At 35.0% G+C, this 18,818-nt stretch overlaps 2 protein-coding genes across 2 annotated transcripts; both read left to right on the top strand.

Moving 5' to 3' along the window:
- The first annotated feature begins 3,572 nt into the window (after positions 1–3,572).
- On the top strand, positions 3,573–8,400 carry LOC120203157. Its single transcript, XM_039203504.1, has 4 exons — positions 3,573–4,894; positions 5,770–6,341; positions 6,437–6,656; positions 7,045–8,400. Exons 1-4 carry the CDS (start codon positions 3,644–3,646, stop codon positions 8,392–8,394), a joined length of 3,393 nt encoding a protein of 1,130 aa, XP_039059435.1. The 5' UTR covers positions 3,573–3,643; the 3' UTR covers positions 8,395–8,400.
- Positions 8,401–9,481: 1,081 nt separating this feature from the next.
- On the top strand, positions 9,482–11,652 carry LOC120203156 (mediator-associated protein 2-like). Its single transcript, XM_039203503.1, has 4 exons — positions 9,482–9,742; positions 9,866–9,944; positions 10,097–10,180; positions 11,166–11,652. The coding sequence occupies exons 1-4, from the start codon at positions 9,617–9,619 to the stop codon at positions 11,582–11,584; spliced, it is 708 nt and encodes a 235-aa protein (XP_039059434.1). The 5' UTR covers positions 9,482–9,616; the 3' UTR covers positions 11,585–11,652.
- The last annotated feature ends 7,166 nt before the right edge of the window (positions 11,653–18,818 follow it).

The following is an 18,818-nucleotide window of genomic DNA, read 5'->3' as shown; positions in this document are numbered from 1 at the left end:
ACAGAGTGGTGTCAAGGAGACTAGACTTAGAGTTTGTACGTTGAATGTAGGCACATTAAATGCTAGGCTACTGGAGCTAACCGACGTACTAAGTAATAGGAAAATAGATTTTACATATATTCAAGAGACTAGGTGGAAAGGGGCTTGCACAGAGAGTGTAATGGGTACAAGTTGTGGTATTCAGGCGTAGATAATGCTAGAAATAGGGTGGGTATCTTGGTATCCTTTAGGCTCAAGGAAAATGTAGTTGAAGTTTGTAGATACCATGATAGGATCATGATGATTAAGGTTATTATAGATGCGAAAGTGGTGAATGTTCTTTCAGTGTACGCCCCACACGTTGGCCTAGGGGAGGGGGAGAAACGTTGCTTCTGGGACTCGTTAGATGATGTACTTAGGAGCATTCCAAAGGACCAAAGAGTTTTCATAGGGGGAGACTTCAATGGTCATATAGGTAGTGCAATTGACGGGTATGACGGTGTTCATGGGGGTTTCGATTTTGGTAGTAGGAACGAGGAAGGGCGTACGTTGCTTGAATTTACTACTGCACATGATATGGTGGTCACTAAATTCTGCTTTAACAAGAGAGATGTGAACTTTATTACGTTCTATAGTGGGGGACATTGTACCCAAATCGACTACATCCTGGTTCGAAATCGGGATCGATGGGCTTGCATTGACTGTAAGGTGTTCCCTGAAGAGGCATGTGCATCACAACACATATTATTGGTTTTGGTGTTCCGCGTACACCACGGGCGGAGCACTTATAGGAGGGCTAAATTTGGTAAACCTAGGATCCTTTGGAAGAACTTACATGGAGCGACAACTGATGACTTTAGAAGTAATGTTTTGTCTCATACAAGTTTTGGAACTACAAACTCAAATAATGCAGATATGTTATGGAAAAATATGACAAATTCAATCAGAGAGGTGGGCAAAAACACCCTTGGGTTATCGACAGGGAAGGTCAAGGAACATAAAGAATCGTGGTGGTGGAACGACGAAGTCCAAACTAAGGTGAAGACAAAGCAAACTTGCTTCAGGGAGTTTATACAATGCAATGATGACGAAGAAAGATCGAGAGCTAAACAAAGATACAAGGAGGCAAAGAGGGAAACCAAGAAAACAGTGGCTAAAGAAAATGATAAGGCATACGAGGAAATGTAAAAGAGATTAGACACCAAGGAAGGACAAAACGACATCTTCAGGCTTGCAAAATCCATGGAGAATAGGAAAAAGGATCTAGGTAGTATTAGGTATATTAAGGACAACAATGGTGTTCTTTTAGTGAAAGATCATGATATTAAGAGGGTTTGGGGTAGTTACTTCTTTGACTTATTTAGTGATGGTGTCTCTCCCTGTAGAGATATTACCGTTGATGGGTCAACCGACCTTCATACTACGGCCAATGACTGCCCTACAAGTAGGATTGGGATTGAGGAAGTGAAAATGACTCTTAGAAAGATGGGAAGGGATAAAGCTGTTGGTCCATATCAAATTCCTATCACTGTGTGGCTGGCCCTAGGAGAAGAGGGAGTTAAGTGGTTGACCAATATCTTTAATATTATTTTAGATACTGCCAAGATGCCAGAGGAGTGGAGAGAGTCTACGGTGATACCAATCTATAAGAATAAAGGAGATCCCCAACGTTGTGGTAACTACAGAGGTATTAAACTACTCAGTCATACCATGAAGCTATGAGAAAGGGTCATAAAGGCAAGGTTGAGACAGGTTACTAGGGTTTCAAAAAGCCAATTTGGCTTTATGCCAGGCAGGTCTACTACGGAAGCGATTCATCTACTTCGACGGCTTATGGAGAAATATAGGGAAAAAATAGAGATCTTCACATGTCGTTCATTGACCATGAGAAGACGTATGATAACGTTCCCCGCGAAACGATCTGGAAGACCTTGGAAACGAGACGGATCCCAACTGCTTATATCCGGGCGATTTGTGATATGTACTGTAGATCTACTACATACGCCAGGACTACATTTGGCGACACCGAGGCATTTCCGGTAGAAATCAAACTCCACCAAGGGTCATCTCTTAGCCCCTACATCTTTGCCTTGATTATGGACGACATCTATTGTGCGACACCAGACGGTGTTCCATGGTGTATGCTTTTCGCTGATGACATTGTCCTAGTTGCTGAAACAAAAACTGTGTTGAATAGTAGACTCTCTACCTGGAAAACTGCTTTGGTAGAAAAAGGTCTAAGGATCAATATCTAAAAGACAGAGTATTTATGTTTAAACTTAAATGGGAACCAGAATGATGAAGATGTAGAAGTATGCATAGAAGGACACGTTCTCCCCTCAAAGGATTGTTTCAAGTACCTAGGGCCTATGACACATAAAGATGAGGGTGTAGATGATGACGTTACACACCGTATAAAGGCGGGATGGCTAAAATGGAGGGCTGCTACTGGAGTTTTGTGTGACAAGAAGGTGCCTATAAAACTAAAGGGAAAATTTTATAGAATGGCAATAAGACCAGCGCTGCTGTATGGATCAGAATGTTGGGCAATCAAGAAAGATCACGTAAGGAGGATGGAGTCCGCATAAATGAGAATGCTTCGATGGACATGTGGTAGAACTCTGTGGGACATGACACCAAACTCTGCAATTAGGATGTCCTTGGGGGTGGTGCATGTATCCGAAAAATTGAGAGAGGGAAGACTACGGTGGTTCGGGCATGTCCTTAGGCGACAACCATCGGAAGCAGTCAGGAGGGTAGAATCGATTACAGTCGACGGTGCCAGAAAGAGAAGAAGACCAAGGAGGAAGTGGGTAGACTGCTTGAGAGCTGATTTGAAGGATTTAGCCCTTAGCGATGACATGACCTCTGATAGAAAAGTATGGAGACTTAAGACCAGAGTAGCAGAGTAGTGTGGGTCATATCCATATGGTGTAGCATCTATGTCTTCTTTGTAATGCCTTTGTAGTAGTTTTCAGGACTTCTACTTTTTATACGTTTATGTCATTGGAATTTATGAAGGCTTAGAACTAGAGTAGAAGAGTAATGTTGCCTTAGTTTAGGTTTTAACCCATTTGACTTTATTCCTTCTCGTAGCTTGCTATCGCTGACTTCTGTGTATCATTCTCTTCATGTTTCCTCTTTTTAAATTTAGTCAGGTCTTACGTTTCTGTCTATATGCAGAGATTTTTATGCAGAGATTACTTCCCATTACAGACACGCATATGAATTCTGCATAAAAACACTATTCAACTTTGTATTTATATATTTATTTTTACATGCATTGTATTGTATCTTTATTTTAAATTTTCTGACTGCCGGAGGTCTTCCACGGAAACTGCTCTCAACCTGACGTTTGGAGCAGCCTAATGTACTACCTCCCCTTATCCCATCACATATGAGAATAGGGTTTTGTTATTGTTGTCGTTTGAATATTTATTTTTATATTAAGCCAATAAATAAATTCATATGATATGGGTCCAAATAAACTTGTTTGACCGACCGACCCGAATCGGATTGAACCCGGCATGAAATCCTCCCTGGTCTGATCTGCCAATCTCTTCTTTCATTGCCTTCACCTACCTATCTCTTTTACTTCCTTGTTGTCTGTCCTTAAAGCTCACACAGCCCACTCTTAATACCGTTTCTGCTCGATCCGGCGAAAATGTTGCCGCCGGAGCTCCAATCGCGCTTCTCCCGCCCCTACATCTCGTCGTCTATCAGCGCCCTTTCTTTCTCTTTCACCAACAACCCTTCCTCCGACGATCCCGACCCAAACCCTAATTCTAACCACAGCTCCAAATCCAGCTACCCTTCCTTCCCCACCTCTTCCTCCTCCCGATCCCTGAAGCACTCCCGCTTTTCGCCGTCCTCTTTCGCCCATAACGCCCGCCTCGCCATCGCCCTCGTCCCATGCGCCGCTTTCCTCTTCGACCTCGGCGGCACTCCCGTCGTTGCGACGCTGACGCTGGGGCTCATGATCTCTTACATCATCGATTCGCTCAATTTCAAATCCGGCGCTTTCTTCGGCGTTTGGTTCTCTCTTATCGCTGCTCAGATCGCTTTCTTCTTCAGCGCTTCGCTTTACTATACGTTGAACTCGGTTCCTCTCTCTATCCTCGCGGCGTTTCTTTGCGCCGAGACGAATTTCCTCATCGGGGCCTGGGCTTCGCTTCAGTTCAAGTGGATTCAGATTGAGAACCCTTCGATTGTTTTGGCTTTGGAGCGGCTTCTCTTTGCTTGTGTTCCTTTTGCCGCTTCTACGATCTATACCTGGGCAACCGTCTCTGCTGTTGGTATGAACAATGCTTCTTACTACTTGATGGCTTTCAATTGCGTTTTCTATTGGGTTTTCGCGATTCCTAGAGTTTCTTCTTTTAAAACCAAACAAGAAGTGAAGCACCACGGTGGAGAAGTTCCTGATGGCAATTTGATTCTTGGTCCACTCGAGAGCTGTCTCCATACTTTGAATTTATTGTTTTTTCCTCTTCTTTTCCATATCGCTTCACATTACTCTGTGATGTTCTCATCTGCTGCTTCCATCAGTGATTTGCTGCTTCTATTCTTTATTCCATTCTTGTTCCAATTATATGCTTCGACAAGAGGGGCATTGTGGTGGGTCACGAAAAATCCCCTCCAGCTGCGTAGCATACAGTTGGTCAACGGTGCGATTGCATTGATTGTTGTTGTGGTTTGCCTTGAGATTAGAGTTGTGTTTCGATCCTTTGGGAGGTACATTCAGGTGCCGCCACCACTGAATTATCTTCTTGTTACCACTACCATGCTTGGAGGAGCTGCTGGAGCTGGTTTTTATGCACTGGGAATGGTATCCGATGCATTTAGCTCATTGGCCTTCACTTGTTTGGCTGTTGTTGTCAGTGCTGCAGGTGCAATTGTGGTTGGATTTCCAATACTGGTATGTTTGATCTTTTGTTGCCTTATTTGAAATGAACCAACTTAGTAACTGTTCTTATGCACAACATGATACAGGGTATTTATTTTGTTTTTATTCTTCACTTGTTTTGCCCACTGGTCATGTTTCACTGTGTGTTGTCTCCTAAAGTGTATTTAGACGAGCATGGCAAGTTGGAAAATAGCATTTGAATACGGTATGCTGTCTTGTGCACTTCCTTGTGGAAGTTGGAATTTAGAAACTCTACAGTAGAACTTTACTTTGCATGAGAAGATAATATAGTTCTTCTTTAGTGATTTACTCATTCTACTAGATTTTCTGAGGCTGCAGTGAATCACACTGTGAAAATGGTAGCTTGGATTTGGCTCTGTAATGGTTACTTCTTGAATCTTGGTTCTTGTTCCATTAATTGTGAGGCAAAATAGATGATATCGAAGATGAGGTTGGCTTCTGTTTTGTTATAGTTGCAAAGTGAATCTCCAAATTTTAGTTAGTTTTATAGGGTTTAAGGATGTTTGACAAATGCCTAGGACGATCTATCTTCTTGTTACGTGGTTGTCTTATCCTAATTAGACTTGAACTAGTCATTTGCAAGGTAAGGGATACCAGACTTTACTATGCTTATTCCCTTTTATTCTTCTTTCACAAAAGTTCATATTTGAATTTACATACTAGTAAAACTATGCTTTTCAAAATAAAAAATGTGCCACGAGTGTTGCATGTTGTGTTTGTTACAAACATTTGAATCTCTCTTTGATAATTGTTATTCTTAGCTTGTGCTGTCATATAATGAATTTTATCGAAAGATAGGACAGAAAAGGAAAGGAACTCTTATTTTAATGTTTAGAAGTTTTAGTGGTATTTACTTTATTTTGCAGTTTATTCCATTACCTTCAGTTGCTGGCTTTTACTTAGCTCGTTTCTTTACAAAGAAGAGCCTCCCATCGTATTTTGCCTTCTTTGTGCTTGGGAGCTTGATGGTCATGTGGTTTGTGATGCATAATTTCTGGGACTTAAATATATGGTTGGCAGGCATGTCCCTGAAATCATTTTGTAAGCTAATTGTTGCGGATGTTGTTCTAGCCATTGCTATTCCAGGTTTAGCACTTCTTCCATCAAAATTTCATTTTTTGACTGAAGTCAGTTTGATCAGCCACGCATTGCTACTATGCCATATTGAGAATCGGTTTTTCAGTTACTCAAGCATATACTATTATGGATTGGATGATGATGTAATGTATCCAAGCTACATGGTTATTCTAACAACAATGATTGGATTTGCACTTGTGCGACGACTATCTGTGGATCATCGAATTGGACCCAAAGCGGTTTGGATTTTGACTTGCCTTTATTCCTCAAAGCTGTCTATGTTGTTTCTTACATCAAAATCTGTTGTGTGGGTATCGGCTACCCTTTTATTAGCTATTTCACCTCCATTGCTTCTTTACAGGTAAGCACCTTATCTCTCATTCTCTCTAATTCTTATATTGAAATTATGTAATTTCCCCCCTCCTTTTCTTTTTATTCACTTTATAAACTTTGAAGGGATAAGTCGAGAACAGCATCGAAGATGAAAGCCTGGCAAGGCTATGCACATGCTGCTGTGGTTGCATTATCAGTATGGTTTTGCCGTGAAACAATATTTGAAGCATTACAATGGTTGCATGGTAGACCTCCATCTGATGGTTTACTTCTAGGTTTTTGTATCCTTTTGGCAGGATTGGCCTGTGTACCCATAGTTGCTCTGCATTTCTCTCATGTCATGGTATGGATACATTCTGTTTTTGCCCACATATCTTGTCATGAAATATCCTTATTAGGTTGTTATCCGTTAAAAAAGAATCTAGGTTTCTCTTATTAGAAAAGTAGTTTAATGTTCATTCATGCTTCTAATACCTTCTCTCCTCCTAAAGCTCTAAACGGACTAGCTTCTGACTAATAATTGAGCAGGGAAAGAAATTAAAATATCCTATATTTGACTTTATCTTATTGAGTTGGATACCATAGATGATCTAGTGCTTGATGATTCTTGAACATGAATAAGAAATTATGGCAGTTTTATGCTTCAATTGTCTTAAAAAAAAGTCTGACAGTGTTTTGTTTCTTTATAGAAAGTGTAGTGTATTGATTATGTTCCATTCTTGTTTATGCAGTCTGCAAAGAGATGCATTCTATTGGTGGTGGCAACAGGTCTCCTCTTTATCCTAATGCAACCACCAATTCCATTATCATGGACTTACCGATCTGAGATGATAAGAGCTGCACGCCAGTCTGCTGATGATATTTCCATATATGGCTTTATTGCGTCGAAACCAACATGGCCTTCATGGTTACTTATATTGGCAATTCTTCTCACTTTAGCTGCTGCGACATCCGTCATACCCATTAAATACATTGTGGAGTTGAGAGCGTTTTATGCCATTGCGATGGGTATTGCTCTCGGTGTTTACATATCTGCTGAGTTTTTCCTGCAGGCTGCTGTCCTTCATGTCCTCATCATTGTAACAATGGTTTGCGGATCTGTTTTTGTGGTCTTCACCCATTTTCCATCTGCTTCCAGCACGAAGCTCCTACCATGGGTGTTTGCCCTCCTCGTTGCTCTCTTTCCTGTGACTTACCTATTGGAAGGTCAAGTGAGAATTAAAAGCTTCCTTGCAGAAAACGAATTTGGTGGTACCGGAGAGGAAGAGAGGAATCTTGCAACTCTACTGGCTGTTGAGGGGGCCAGGACATCTCTTCTCGGTCTGTATGCAGCAATATTTATGCTTATAGCTTTGGAAATAAAATTTGAACTTGCCTCACTTATACGGGAAAAGACTCTCGATAGGGCTCCAGTTAGACATAATCAGTCTGGTCAAAGCAATTCAGGGGGTTTCCCTCCACGAATGAGGTTCATGCAACAACGCCGTGCCTCTTCCATGTCATCCTTCACAATTAAACGGATGGCTGCTGAAGGGGCATGGATGCCCGCTGTTGGTAATGTTGCTACCGTGATGTGCTTTGCCATATGCCTGATCCTAAACGTTAATCTCACCGGCGGCTCAAATCAGACAATATTCTTCCTGGCTCCAGTACTACTGCTGCTCAATCAGGACTCCGATTTTGTTGCCGGATTCGGGGACAAACAGAGGTATTTCCCCGTTACAGTCGCCATATCAGTATATTTGGTCATAACCTCATTATACAGCATATGGGAAGATGTCTGGCACGGAAATGCAGGGTGGGGCATGGAAATCGGGGGTCCCGGTTGGTTCTTCGCGGTCAAGAATCTAGCCCTCCTGATCCTTACATTCCCAAGCCACATCCTATTCAACCGATTCGTCTGGGCGTACTCGAAGACAACAGATTCTATGCCTCTGCTAACATTGCCCCTCAACCTCCCATCGATCGTGATATCGGATTTGGTCAAGATTAGGGTTTTGGGATTGTTAGGCATTATTTATTCCGTGGCCCAGTATGTAATATCTAGACAGCAATACATCTCCGGATTGAAATATATTTAGACGAAAAAGAAGGGTAGATAGATGCTTTGATTTTGTACAATATATTTTGGTAATTTCCAGGTGAGATTTTTGTCTAAATTGAGGGTGGTTTCAAGTTCACTCTCCGTTTGGCTTGTTTCTTTGCTCGTGAATGCCAGAATCTTGACATTTTGATTGTTTACGGCTAATAATTATATGGGAAGAGACTCACTAGCCTAGCCATTGATTGTTTGTTCTTTCATTTCACCTTTCAGCAAAATGTTATATGCTCACTAGCTTAGTTTGTATCCTATCCGTAAAAGTATGTTTTTATCATGGTATTGAAATGCAATATATTAAGGATTCTCATGTGTCGGGTTGGGTTTTTGTTCTACCGAATTTGATTCGAAAATTAACCCAAGTTTTCTTTTTGGGTCGGAATTTGTCATATTCATGTTAATTGTCCATCTCTAGTTACATCTTTAGTTACGTCGTCGTTAATTTTTAACGGAAAAAATTAATTAATTTATTATTTTTTAAAATAAAGGGATTTGTTTACAATTTTTTATAATTAGTGGACTTAAAAGAATTATAGGATAAATTTTGTGTTTAGTACTTAAACTATCAGTTTTGGTTCATTTTATTACCTATATTTTTAATTTATTTAAAATCATACCTAAAGTTTAATTTTTGTTTCATTTTAGTACCAGTCGTTAAGAACTTTAGTGTTGTTTCATTTTAGTACCACTCTTAAAATTTAACGTTAAGTTTTGAAAAAAAATAAAAGTTTAGGACTAAAACGGATCAAAACTGATAATTTAGGTACTAAACGCGTTAAGTTTTTAATGATGGGGCAATAAAATGAAACTAAATGTTGGGTGTGATATTTAAAAAATTGAAAATTTAGGTACTAAAACTGATCAAAACTGATAGTTTTGGTACTAAATGCATAGTTTACCCTAAAAATTATAATAAGAGGATTACTTACGTATTTAACCATTAAAAATTGCATATATATTCATAACTAATTTCAACCGTCAGATGACAGGAGAAGAAATTATGATCCGTCAGATATTTCTTATTAAATTCCCTGTCCAATTTCACTTAAAACTCCTTCCATCAGCAAACCCTAAACCCTAACCGGCTACTCTCTCCTATATTCGAATTGGCTCGTTTTTGTTATCGTTTACAATTTACTGGACCAAAAATAGATTTGTTTCCCAATTTAAAGCTCTGATTGTCTGAATTCAGCTTGTTGCAAAGAATGGATTCTGAAGCAAACGCTTATAGACCTCCACCAGAATTCGTAGAAGATTCTTCTCAACAACTCGTCGATCTTACACTAACGGACTCTACGGAGCTTTTCCTTATCCAGTGGCCGGTTCATCAAGTACTCGTTTCATCTCTTTCAATTCCTTCACGCTTTACTTATTCTCTCTAAATATTTTTATTATTTTGAGCTTAATTTAGCATTTTCGATGTTTTTATTTTGTTATGCTTATGGCTGTTGCAGCAACCTGAAATTAATGGCGAAGTAGTAACTCTTCAGCTCGATTCTGATGGAAAATTAGGCAGTTTTACAGATTCAAATGGTATTTTATGTTATATGGATCTCACTTAGTTTTCTTAAGGATATATCTGAACTATACATTTTTTTATCATTTTCAGTTTAATTTTTACATTGATGTTTTGATATTAAAAAAAACTAGTTCTGATTTGTTTACTGTTCGCTTGAATACGGCAGGAAAAGCTTATGATCTTGTTGGCAGTGCATCTAAACAGCCTGATGCAACAGTCATCTTATCCTCTGGATCGGAGTCTAAAATCGGTATAAAGTTTTGCTTCTCTTTTTGCTTTAGTGCATCGTTTACTTCAAGCTTTTTTTTTAGTTTGAACATGAGTCGTTAAACGGATATATACTGTCTGCGAAGGAAAGTCTTTAAAAATCAATGGATGGAAGGTTGGATGGACCTCCTGAAGCGATGATTTTTGTCTCTCTTTCTCGATCATAATTAGGTTATTAGTGTTCTTCTATGTTTCTGTCTCGTCTAGACGCTTGAATTCGATTTGTTTGTCCTTTGAGTCCGACACTTGGATTCAATTTCTGGACTCTGATGAAACCACTTTAGCATTCATGTATGTTTGTTAGGATTGATCAAATTTTCCATCTATAGTTAGCTATCAAACTGGTTTTTGAACATCTTAAGACGATACACATATAAGTGATTGTATTCACTCGATTTTACGAGGCTGATTATATATTGAAATGGTTTGATGCTACTAGAGACATTGTTTTGAGAGTGGTTGACACTTGAATTCGATTTGTTTGTCCGTTGAATCCGACACTTGGTTTGGATTTCTGGACTGATGGAACCACTTTGGCATTCTTGTATGTTTGTTAGGATTGATCAGATTTCCGCCTATTGTTAGCTAGCAAACTGGTTTTTTAACATCATCAGACATTGTTGCACATCTAAGTGTTTGTATTCACTCGATTTACGAGGCTGATAATATATTGAAGTGTTTTGATGTAACTAGAGGCATCGTTTTGAGAATGGTTGACATTGTAGACATCATGTATAGATCTTGAACATGTTTTTATTATATTTATTCTTTGCTATTCGACACTGATCCTTTGCTCGATTTCACCAAATAAACCTCTACCACGTAGGTCTGTTTATTTACCGTGATCTTATGTTTTCTATGTTATAGAAACTGTTAGGAATTCGGCCGGGCACAACCAAACTTTGAGTTCAGTTTTATATTGCAAATGAATTTGTGCAGTTCCCTGATACCGATTTCTTTTTTGATAGTTGGGAAGATTTCACGTCGAGTTTCCCTCGTACATTATACGACTCCCGAAGAATATGAAATGCTCAGTTCTGAGAAGAAACTGATACATCAAAGATCCTCTGGGATGACTGATTCTTCCAATCCCTTTGTAACTCCGATGCAAAGTAAAGGGAGGAAAAGTTCACAGTCGATGGGGCGTACCGTCAGCACCCACGGTAGTCGGCAAAAGAGTACTTTCTCCGGAATGAATGAACTATCTAATCCTTCGAAAAGAAAGCACGATCGCGAATCTATAGGATTGATGAACCAACCGACACAGAGTCACGAGACGACTCCGGTTTCAGGGTCTTCGAAGCATAGAAATGCCCAGGAATCAACTGGGTCCTTGGATCATTCTCATAAAGGTAAATCAAGGAAGAAAGTGAAAAATGAGGAATAATGTGTCGTCTCTTTGCCACAAGAATTGAGAGGTGTATTTTTAATCTAGGGTAAACTACACATTTAGTACCTAAACTATTAGTTTTGGTCTGTTTTAGTACTTAAATTTTCAATTTTTTCAAAATCATACCTAATTTTTAGTTTTTGTTCCATTTTAGTACCCTACCGTTAAAAACTTAACGTGTTTAGTGTCTAAACTATTAATTTTGGTCCGTTTTTAGTACTTAAACTTTTAATTTTTTAAAATTTAACGTTAAATTTTGAGAGGGTACTTGAATGAAATAAAAATTAAACTTTAGGTATGATTTTGAAAAAATTGAAAGTTTAGGTATTAAAATGGACTTAAGTTGATAGTTTAGGTACTAAATGTGTAATTCACCCTTTAATCTAATATGATACTTGAAGTTGTCGTTTAATGGGGTACATTAATTTGATAGTTTCTTTTGGTATAATTGTTGAGGACGATTTTTCAATTTACTTTGTTCTATTTTTCATTCAATTTTCAATTTCTTAGTGGTATAGAATGACACTTTTATCCCACTAACCAAAATAATCCGTACCATTAATTTTTATGGTAGATCATGCATTTAGTATCTAAACTATTAGTTTTAGTCTATTTTAGTATTTAAATTTTTTATTTTTTAAAAATTATATTTAACGTTAACTTTTTGTTTTATTTTAGTACCTATTGTTAAAAATTTGATGTGTTTAGTATTTAAACTATCAGATTTAGTTTGTTTTAGTAATTAAAGTTTCAATCATTTTCAAAATTTTAACGATAAATTTTGAATATGGGTACCAAAATGAAAAAAATTAAATTTTAGGTATGATTTTGAAAAAAAAATTAAAAGTTTATGTACTAAAATGGATTAAAATTGATAGTTTAGACAATAAACACAATTTACTCTAATTTTCACATAAAATACATCGAACTTCATTAAATTTTATTCAATTGATTATTTTGATTATTGAATTTTTAAAAATTACAAAAATGATTATTAAATTTATATAAATAAATATTAAATCTTATCAAATTGTTATGAAATAATTATTAAATTTATTGAAGTTTGACATTATTATAACATTGCAATGACAATTTTGGAACAGTTCAGTAATTTTAGTGAAAATTGTATAAATATTAAATAATTAATGGTAAAAATGTCCATTTAAATATAAATATATGGATAACTTATGTGTTTAGTGCTTAAATTATCAGTTTTAGTATTTAAATTTATAATCTTTTTAAAATCATACATAAAGTTTAGTTTTTATTTCATTTTAGTACCCTGTTATTAAAAATTCTAGTTTTTGTTTTATTTTAGTATTCGTTCAAAATTTAATTTTAAGTTTTAAAAAAAAGTGAATGTTCGTTACTAATACAGACCAAAACTGATAGTTAGATACGAAACGACTTAAGATTTTAATGATTGGTACTGAAATGAAATAAAAGCTAAATATTATGTATGAGTTTGAAACAATTAAAAGTTTAGATATTAAAACGAATTAAAATTGATAATTTAGTTATTAAATGTGTAGTTTAGCCATATATATATATTTTTGGTAAGCAGAGCTTACCTCTTTTGCCAGCATTTAATACCCTTCTTCATTCAAAAAATAATAATACCATTCTTCAACTACTCTCCTCTGTCTTCTCTCTGCGTTTTCAGTGTTTGATTTTCGTTCAAATATTGTGTCGCAGAGACACAGAATTCTAGCTTCAATGGATACAGAGAAGAAAGCAAAGGAAACTGGAGAATCATCACCACCAACAACAAGAAGAAGAAATGGAATTCAAAGACTGTCAAAACGAAGACCAATCAGCCCAAGGCCAAGAGGAAGAACTAAAGGATAAGATATTCTTCGGGTCGTGTCGGATAAGATATAAGATATAAAATTTTTGAGTCGGGTCGAATTGACAAAAAAATCTAATCATAACTCAACCCGGTTGCCATCCTACTGTTATATATTCTAATCCTAAGAAGTTAATTCATTTTGTTAAGTTTTAGAATAATCATTTGATACATCATTCACTAATTTTTTAATTTAGACAATTTTAATATGTGTGGTTTAGAGATATAAATTAACGGATTTTGATATAATCTAATCTTATATGATTTTTTTTAAATCATTAATGAGCCTCGTTAAAAAAAACTCTTTTAAACCTAATAAAGAGTAAGAGTGCTTAACTACCCTAAATCAAGAATTAAGTACATCAACCATATTGTCACTGGAAATGATATCGGAACAAACCGATTCAGAAAAACAAAGAGCCACCAAACCTAAGGGGCCAACCAGCTAACTTATGAGCAATAGCTTTACAAAAACGTGGGCAAAAGTAATATGGAACCTAAGCCGAGACTGAAAAATAGCACGAGCTTCTTGAACAAAGACACCAGGAGTGAAAATATCGTCAGAAGTCGGGTAATCTTGCGAGCAAGAATCAACGAATCAGTTTCAAACTAAACATCCTCCCACCCTTTAATTGTCGTCAAAAGTAATATGATCGTCTTCTAAAATTAAGTTCGGGTTGGTCGAGTTTGAAAGTTACGAGGTTGAGTCAAATTCATGTTTAGAAAAAGTATTAGACCCAAAAAATAATATAATTTTCTCTATGTATTCAAGATAATTGTTATAATAGTACTTTTATCTCTCATTATGCATTTAATTAAGTCTTTATTTTATCGAAAAAATGATGACTTTTATATTAAGTTTGAACTGAATGAGGGTTTTTGCCCTAGAATCCAGATTGAATGAAACTTTACTAAACTCGAAACAAATCAAGTACCGAGAAAGAAATATAATACCCTGATCAAATTTACATCGATGAAAAATCTAACCCGACCCATGACTATTTATAGTCAAGATTTTCATAAAGAAAATGATATTAATTCTTCAATCCCATTACTTACTATAGGGTATAAATCTCACCAATCCTTCTTGCTTTCGGACAAAACTTCCTAGCCTTTTAAATGTTAAACGTAAACAAAACGTCATGAACATGAACTGCACATAGAAAAAGTAGAAAAACATTCAACCAAATTGGCAAGTGTTTAATTTTGTCACGTTTGGTTCACTTCCTAAAATCATAAATACCCATTTGAACAACCATAACTCTTTTGTAAATATTCAAAGAAACTGTAGATTCTTTTTTAGTGATCAAACTCGAATTTAATTTTATAAAATTATGTGTAAATTTTAGGATAAAGTGTATAAATGGTCCCCTGACTATAGGATGGTGGTTTATTAAGTCTCTCGACTATTAAAAGTTATAAAACGGTCACCTGACTATTTCATATGTTTCAAATTTGTCCTTTGTCGTTAAAAATGATGGCATTTTAAGTTTGACGTTAATTTGTTGATCGAGATGTGATAAAATCTTATCCCAAAATCTCAAACAACTATCATATCATAATCAACATGTTAATGTCTAACTCAGATTATCGTCAAATTTTTAATGGAAAAGAACGAGTTTGGAACATATGAAATGGTTGAGTAACTCTTTTGTAACCTTTAATAATTGATGGATTAAAAAAAGTAGCATCCTATAGTCAAAGGGTCATTTTAAAATTTTTAATAGTTGAGAGACTTAATATAACATCATTCCATAATCGAGGGACCATTTGTGTACTTTATCCGATATTTTATCTAAATTATATCTGTCTTAAACCTTGTCACATATAAGTCATGTCTAAAATCACTTTAGTTGAAATTATTTTTACATGTTTAATTATGTTTATATTGTTTCAAAAAAATTATATATTATAGAAAAATGACATACAGAGACTTTTATAAACATATTTATTTTGAGGCTGGTCGAGATCAAGATCGGGTTTTATCTCAACAAATTGAGTCAAATTTGGATGGGATAAAATCATTCTTAAATCGAATCATATCATATTTTAAATAGATAATATATATTTTCAGGTCACGTCGAGTATTTGGTCAACCTGACGCGGCTCATGCTCATCCCTAAACACGAGATTCTAAAATCCTTCTTTGTTTGTAAGGCTCTCTTTTTTAAAGTAGTTTTTATAAACAAAAAGAAACTAATATATTAAATATAAGATTTATATCTAATCGGACAATAATTACATCTCTAATTACAATATTATATCATTTAAATCTTTGTTAAAAACTTGTGATCAAATAATATTCTGAAACCATATTCTATCAATATTATTGTAAATTGGTCCCTAAACTTTTGCATCTTCCAATTTTATCCTCAAATTCATCCAAATATCTAATCTATTTTAACCATAATTTAACCCCTTTTTTTCTCAAACATATAATAATATAACTTGGTCTAACGATTTTATTAATAAGGGATGTGATTAGAATATACATATAATTTAGGATTAAATTGAAATGTTCAAAAAGTTTGGGGATTAATTTAGAATGAAGATCATAGTTTGGGGATGAAAATGAAATGTTAAAAGTCTGAGGATTAATTTAAAATGATAGTAATAGTTTAGGGATGAAATTGAAATATTTAAAAGTTTAGGTACTAATTTGAAATGAGGATCATAGATCGAGGACGTGTGATGCAATTAACTCTACAATTAAATATTATTTAACTTTTTTTCTCTCACAAACACCAAACAACATAATTAGGGAAAATTAAAACAAAGTGGCTTTAATGGAGGGGGCCATATTAGCCATTAGGTGAGGATGATTAGGGTGAAATTATTCAAGAGTGGACAAAAAGAGAAGGGAGTCCGAAGCAATTGTTTTTCTTTGGTGGTTGGACACAATAGAGTGCCCTTGTCATAAAAAATAAAAATAATATATATTTTTTTATAACCATCGGTATCTGATCTATTGATCAACTAATTCGAATCGAGTATTGTAAAGGCAAGAGCTATCATCCCAACCTAGTTAGCTTTATTCTCAATCGTTAGGATTCAAACTCCTAACCTTGCTTAAGGGATATAGTGACTCATCTCACTGTATATATATATAATACTAAATAAGTAAATTATATAGAAAAAATTGATAAAAAATATGTATTTAATTTACGATATTTAAATAAATTTATCTAATAATAGAAACGACTTAACCTTGAGGTCGTGGGATCGAGCCCCATGGAGGGCATTTCATAATTTGGAGGTTTCCTACGGAAGCTGCTCTTAACCTAGTGTTGGGGGTAGCCTACTATCTTACCTCCCCTTACCCCATTACATATGGGAACAAGGGACAACCAACCATTATAACCCTCGATCTTTTCATCATGTCCATACTTAATATATATTTAAACACGTTTGAATCTATAATTTAACAATAATATTATTAACTGAATTAAGATTATAGATGAGTATGTGATTCAAATTCGATGGGTTTTGGTTTAATAGGCATAATATTTTTTAAATTTAGAGTTGGGTTGCATCATTTATGATAAAATGTCTTGCACCCGACCAAGTATGATAGCGTAATTATCTTTTATATATTTAATAATAATTATTATAGTAAATTAATTATTTAGTACTTAAATTATCAATTTTGACCCGTTTTAGTACATAATTTTTCAATTTTTCCAACCATACCTAACGTCTATTTTTTTCATTTTAGTGTATCGTTCAAAATTTAACGTTAAATTTCAATTTTTTTTAAAATCTAGATACTAAAACAGACTAAAATTAATAGTTTAGGTACTAAACGAATTAAGTTTTTAATGGTGAGATATTAAAATGAAACAAAAACAAAACGTCAGATATGATTTTGAAAAAAATTAAAAGTCTAGATACTAAAACGGACCAAAATTAAAAGTCTAGATACACTTTTTAAATCAGATTTGAGTATACTAAATCAAATAACTTGACGCCAACGAGTATTTGTACAAGTGGTTGGAATTCATGAATTTAAGCTTATAAGTTCAAGTTCGAATTCTACTACTATCACTCACTTGCTACAAATTATTTTAAAATTAATAAATATAATTTACTAAAATATAATTTACTAACATCATGAATGATACGATGAACTGAGACCATAAAATAATTTCTCAAATTTATGGGGACAAAATACGTGAAAGATAGACACGAAAAAGGTATGTGAAGAGAAGGAATAATAAGGTTAAGGGTTAAGGTGGCCCAAAAGACGCGTTTAATGCCATATTTTACGCTTAAGAGAATGACCTTATATCAGACTTGAGGTCTTTTATTTCTCTTCTCAAGATACGACACTGCCCCTTCAAGATTTTGTTGTCAGTACACAACCATTTACGATACAATAACCTTTCTTTATTAATAAAACGGTAAAGTATACAAATGGTCTCCAATTATAGGGTACCATCTTATTAGGTCCCTTGACAATGAAAAATTACAAAATGATCATCCGATTATAGAATGTCACTTTTTTGAGTCTCTCAACTACTAAAAGTTACAGATGACCACCTACTTATTTATCATGTTTCAAACTCGTCCTTCTTCGTTAAAAAAAATTACGATATTACGAGCTGCAAGTTATCTTGCTGACTGTGATATGATAAAATATAATCTCAGAATCTCAAACAACTATCATATTTCAATCATTATGTTAACATCCAGTTCAGAAGACCGTCGATCTCTTAACGAAAAAATGACGAGTTTGGAACACAATCAATCATCGGATGATCATTTTGTAACTTTTAATAGTTGAGAGACTCAATAAAGCAAAATCCTATAGTCGAAGGACCGTTTGTGTACTTTACCCTTAGTAAAATTGATCAAATCACATAAAGGTCCATGCACTAGATGTTTTTCCTGGATTTAAAATATTTTCAATTTTAAAGTTATCTTACATATTTCTTTTAAAAATAAGCTAATTCTGTACAAATAAAAAAAAAAAGTTCACTTCAAAAAAAAAAAAAAAAAAGTTGACATCGACATTGAAAATATATGTTTCTAGGAAATAAAGAAATTAAAAATAGGATAAATTACAAATTTGATAATTGAATTTTATCCTCTCTCCTATTCCACTCATTGTACTTTAAATCTTTTCAATTTCTTCATTGAACTTAATACATTGAGTTTTTTTTATCACTCAACAGTCTAACGGCATTATAAGAATGACCTTTTTGTTGTTAATAGAGGAGTGACAAAAAAATTCAATACATAAAATTCGGTGATTAAATTGAAAATGATTAAAAGTGTAGTAAGTGAAATAGGAGAGAAAATAAAATACAATGATTAAATATGTAATTTACCCATTAAAACTTGAAAAAAAACACGTCATAGCACCAATAACGAGGAAACAGTGAA

Source organism: Hibiscus syriacus, unplaced genomic scaffold (assembly GCF_006381635.1).
Source record: "Hibiscus syriacus cultivar Baekdansim isolate YM2019G1 unplaced genomic scaffold, ASM638163v2 tig00009055_pilon, whole genome shotgun sequence".
Lineage (NCBI taxonomy): Eukaryota > Viridiplantae > Streptophyta > Magnoliopsida > Malvales > Malvaceae > Hibiscus > Hibiscus syriacus.
Note: the sequence above shows the minus strand (reverse complement) of the source record. Positions and strands in the feature narration are given on the sequence as shown.